The 5,492-nt window shown below is 33.6% G+C and overlaps 1 protein-coding gene across 1 annotated transcript; it reads right to left on the reverse strand.

The window, feature by feature from the left end:
- Nucleotides 1–4,706: 4,706 nt before the first annotated feature.
- LOC149565915 (pectinesterase inhibitor 10-like) lies at nucleotides 4,707–5,264 on the reverse strand. Its single transcript, XM_089816409.1, has one exon. The coding sequence runs from the start codon at nucleotides 5,262–5,264 to the stop codon at nucleotides 4,707–4,709; it is 558 nt and encodes a 185-aa protein (XP_089672535.1).
- Nucleotides 5,265–5,492: the final 228 nt, after the last annotated feature.

Genomic DNA, 5,492 nt, shown 5'->3' on the forward strand with positions numbered 1-5,492 from the left:
GATTCTATCTGTTGAACACTAGGAGTGCGACTTAAAGAAGAGGGAACATTTTAATGTTTCTAATGCTTATTTTGAGGCTCTTAGATGACTTCCTCAATCCTAGGATGCTTTTCTCAAGATACCTCTTTCCCTTTCTTGGTTCCTACATCCTCCGATGGAGTTCCTCTTTCTTCAATAGTCTGTTCAGATATTTGTCCCGGTCTTTCATCGCTAAGTGGTTGGTGACCTTGAGCAACCTAAATCTAAATCCATTGGCTAGTGTACCTAATTTTTTAAGCTTATGCTCAATCCACCACTTTGTAAAGTCGAAGATTGGCTTCAAAAGAGCTTCTAGATCTATAACGTCTTTCCTTTTCTAATCATATGCTTGAGCTATCATTTTTGGATCCTCCTCCATTTGATCAGGAACCCTAAATATGTTGTATGTCTTGATAATCTTCAATGGTAATCTTGAATGCATCTTCATTCTAATCTCATTCTCATTTGCAACATTTGCCCTAAAATCTTTAAGGTGAACTTTGTGTTAGTACTTTGATCCTGCTACCAATATTTGTTGTAGGGATCAAAATTATTCCTTTTTGGATAAAGTGGAAGATGGAAGAAGTGGAGCTCATCTAATGATCTCTCTGAAGCCTTTAGACATATGCATACCTCATTTTTTCCTTATCATATGGAAATTGGGAACTGTAATCCACCTTCTTCTTCCCTTTATGAATCTTGTCATAGGTTGTAAGTTGTTGAGTAAAATATGACAAGAACATCTTATCTATTGGGTTCCTAGGAAGTTTCTATGGCTCCATGGAAAATCCTTGAACTCAAATGCATGAAAAGGTGGTAAACTGAATGAACTAGGCACCATAATCTTCAACCAACTTCATCGCGTCCATTGAAAATCTCATATGTAGCCTCTTCTATAGTGTTCTCACTATGTGCATGGTAAAGGTATCATGAATCCTTATGCAATCATCCTTTGAATATAAATGCAACTGTGGGTAGCATTTATGAACTTTGAGGTGTTGGGTTCCATTTCTAATAGGGCCATTTGCATCGCAGGACCCACCATAATTCATTCTCCATGCTAGCAAGTAGATGACATAAGAGCTCATGTAAAATTTCCTCGTATGCTCCAGATTCATCAACCATTCATTCAGATTGTCACTTATGATCCTAGCCCAATCTATTCTATCACCTTCCTCTATCATATGTTCAACAAAATATGACATCCAAGATTGAAATCTATAAGAACGATGCATGCCAAATATGTGACTAAGTGTCACGATTATGTTGCTATACTTCCTCTACAAGTTGATCCATACTACTTTTTTAGGAATCTTGGAATGATAAGATCTATCCCTTTCAACCATCTTTTGTTGATTATTTCATCATAGAAATAGACTCCAGAGGTGTAGATTCTAAGCGCCTACTCATGTGTTTCCGTGACCATCCTTAGGTGAGAAGGAATCCCAAATGCTTCAGATATGGATGCTGGAGAAAAATTTGTGAGGATATTTCATTCAAAATCCCTGATGGTTTTGTCCCTAGGACTATAGTGTTAGGCGCATTGTGAGATTAGCTCTAGATGCTGAACAGGAGGGAAACTCGCTACAATAACAATTCCACTTCTCACAATTCTCGTAGCTAGGTGTGTTGGATGATGGTCATTGTATCCATACATTCTTTTATTAAAATCTTTTGAGTCAAGGTCGCCTAGGCTTGTATCTCCAATTTCTACCCACTTCGAAATAATGTTGGATTCAGGATATAATCCTTTTTTTTATTCTTTATCAATTGTCCTCGCATTTTTCCTATTCCTTTGGGTTCTATCATTCTTCCTTCTTGCAAAATAGAAAATGTCCATATGTAAGAATATGCAAAAAAAGTATAAAAAGCAGATACAAATTGTCCAAAACACAAAGACTTTGGATTTTTGTCAAAATTTCCATATTCCTTTCCACGGAATTCACTTTTCTAGATTTTCACAAGAAACATGCAATTCTCTAGAACTCACTAAAGAAGGGTCCTTTTTGATAAAATTCAAGATCCCCTGTCACGAATTCCTTAAAAAGCCCTCAATGATTTTAGAAATTTCTCCAAAAATCTTCTTTCCAAAGTTCTTTGAACTTCACTCATGTTCTCAATTTTCTCTTCAAATTTTTTTATGAGAAGGAATGAATGAAAGAGTTTCTTATATAAATCATGGCTCAAAAAAAAGATGTCTTTAAATTTGTATGCTAAAATTAGATAGTTGCTTTACTTAGCCACCAAGGTTTCTATCATTTGTGTCACTTTTGTCACTTTTTTTTGTTTATTTTTAAAAAAATTATCATTATTGATTTTTTAGTTTCAAGATCATTTATCTCTTTTTGATTTTTTAAATATTTGAATTAATTAAATATCAATTAAAATCAAAATTTAATTAATTTCCATGTTTTAATGAAAAAATCAAATTTCTTTCCAACTTTTCTCCAATATATATATATATATATATAATTCTTTGGAATAATCAAATTAAATATTAACAAAATTAATATTTAATTTGTCACGTAAATCCAAAAAAATCTTCTTCAAAGAAAATCATTTTTTTAAATCCAACTTTTTAATTTATATAAAATTTTCTATTCTTCTTCTTTTTCAAATTCAACTAATTTCCTTTCTAATTTTTGAAATTTGGAATTATTCTTTAAATTTTCTAAATATTTTAATTTTAATGATTTTTCAAACTTTTGAAATTTTTTATGTGACTTTAGAATTTCTTATTTTCACGTTTTCAAGTTTTCATGATTTTTTAGAAAATTCCCACTTTTCTGAAATTATGTTGATTTTTGGAATTTTTCAAGTTTCCAATTCTTGGGATTTCTCCCTCAGAAACTTTTGTCATTTGAATTGGGAAATTTCTCCCATTTTCGAATTTTTAAGATGTTTTGGATTTTCAGAATATAAGTTTTTCCAACCTTTCAAATTTTCTCAAATTTGATAGAAATGTGGTCCATCATTATATGAGAGTGAGTTTTTAAGAAATCATGAATTCTCATTCAGAAGAAAAAAATTCCATGAAAAGGACAAAACTAGTGCATTGTGAAGGGAACTTAGACAGGATTTGAGTTTTTTCAGGATTCCATTCCATATGACAAAATCCACAACCTTACAAAAAAGTATCTTTCATAATGTGTGGAGAGCAGAGAGCGGAGAGTGGGATTTTCAAAGTTCTCATGGATTTTATCCAAAGTTGTGCCAAGGATTTTATCCACCGCAAGTAAATTCCTTCATCACTCCAAAATTGTGCTCCAAGCACTTGGGAGAGCTAGATTTCAAGGCAATCGAGGGGGAAAAAAACATGTTTGACCATCGTAGTCATGCGTTGAATTGCACTAAGGAGAATGTAGACTACATTTCCTGTACTTGAATGTGCTCTAATAGTTGTGATTGGAGTTGTTCACTTTATACCTACATTTATTGACTTAATGTGCAATTTTTTTTTGACAACATTGTACTTATAGTTTTGACTTTAAAGTTGTTGGTACAATGCTAACTACCCAAAATTTAATAAAAACCAATGATGTGATGTAACATCAGCTATTTAGTACCCTTTATGCACGACCATTGGTCTCACTTTTTTTTGGGTTTTTTTGGACAACTTGCCAAAAAAACATATTGATGTGGCATCATAATGGGTGACGTGGACTTGAAACCTTAATTATAAGTAGGCAACTCACCAAATAAGCTACTGTAAAATATTAGTATTAGGAGCAATTTGAAATTTTTATGTAGGATTTTGATATTTTTATGTAAGATTTTGATAAGCACAAAGTTAGGGTAAGTACTGGGTCCTCTCCCTTACTCACAGTGGATTCATCGTTGAAATTTGCTAAGGCTGTGAACAGGGGTCCCATACATGGGCGGTGGGTGATAATTAGTCACAACATCCACCTCAACAAATGGGGATTGACCAATAGGATCTACTGATACTCCCACTAAGTAGAGGAGACACAATGGGGGAAGAGGGTTACAATAGAAGGCTATGGATTAGCAAAGTCAACTGTTGTGCCAAAAAAAATGAGCTTCCAATTTATCTGACTTCTTATTCCACCTCTTCAATCTATTTTTTTTAAATAATGCCAAATCTCGAAGAATCGCAACCTGCAATATTTTGTCTGATCATCTTGCAGCCAAAGCAGCTTAATGTGAGGCCTTCAAAGTTGAGAAATTGAGAAGAATAGATTAAAACTGAATTACGAATTGGCTTAGAAATGTCGATAATAGCAGAAACTCTGGTGGATCTATCGTAGCGAGATTAACACGGATAAAAAATTATTTTTTTAAAATTATAATGACACAACAAAATGTCTTCAGATCTTCCAATAAAGTATTATAATATAAAACATTTAGATAAATTTAACTGCAAAACACAGCAAAAATTAAGAATTAAAAGTTTTTATTTGTAAAATTTTAATCAGAGCTTGCAAAACAAATTCAGATTCACTCATATATCTTTCACTAACGAGAATAGCAATTGATCAATTAATTGAACATAACAAATTATTATATATCAGATGAACTCTTCCCAACACACAAATATTCCATTTGTGTCTTACCAAAACAGGCAATATATTGCTGGGATATACAATGGTATATCAGATAAAGATAAGGAACAAAATTATCAATATAACCCTATTGGCAAGCTAACTAAGAATGGATTGGTTGTTTGTTTATCCAATATGCCCCTGCTGTTTAAGCGTGTTAAGAACAGCTAGAACATCACTAATCAAACTGGTAAGATCCTTTGTGTTATCCTTAACGCTAGAAATCAAATTTGCAGAAGTATCGCCTTCCTCCAATCCGCTCAAACAAGTATCTTGATTACTCGCTCCTGCACTCACCCATGTCTGCGCATCTGATACATTTTCGGAGAAATTCTCGTTAGACAATTGCTTTAGTTTTGACTGTGAATCCTTAAGCTGATCCCCTGTATCCTTCAGCAGATCTGAGCAGTCCTGAAGAGCCGAAACACTAGGGTTTCCTTTTTTGAGGTTTTCTATAAAACTAGAAACCGATTTCTCTTCTGCAATGGCCAAATCGACTGCAATGACAGAAAGCTGTGTTAAATCTGCCTGTGAAGCCCCGGGAGCCTTGGACAATGATGAGATGCAGAAGTCTTTGTATAAGGCACTACTGCAGGCCTTATTGATTGTATCTGACCGAGCCCACACTCCATGAATTGCCCATAAACTTATTGTCCACAACACAATACTTTTTGAAAACGCCATGATTGTATACAAAGCTTTGATTGCTATCGTTCAGCTGCAGAAGCGTTATATAGGATACTTCGTTACCGCTTTTTGTTCTTCCGCGAGTCATTGCATGAAACTCGATCTTTATATAGAAAACGGTTTGGCAAGATAATATTTGTTCATTTTTAGACTTTATCCCGTACTCTTCCAATGTTGTTTAGAGATGAAGTTAGATTTCATATATATCCTGAATTGACTTTTCTA

This window comes from Cupressus sempervirens, chromosome 3, assembly GCF_028749045.1.
Source record: "Cupressus sempervirens isolate cs-2001-9-10 chromosome 3, ASM2874904v1, whole genome shotgun sequence".
Taxonomy (NCBI): domain Eukaryota; kingdom Viridiplantae; phylum Streptophyta; class Pinopsida; order Cupressales; family Cupressaceae; genus Cupressus; species Cupressus sempervirens.

Excerpts from the sequence above, each read along its gene's own strand:
- LOC149565915 (XM_089816409.1), bottom strand. The coding sequence starts at position 5,264 with ATGGCGTTTTCAAAAAGTATTGTGTTGTGGACAATAAGTTTATGGGCA.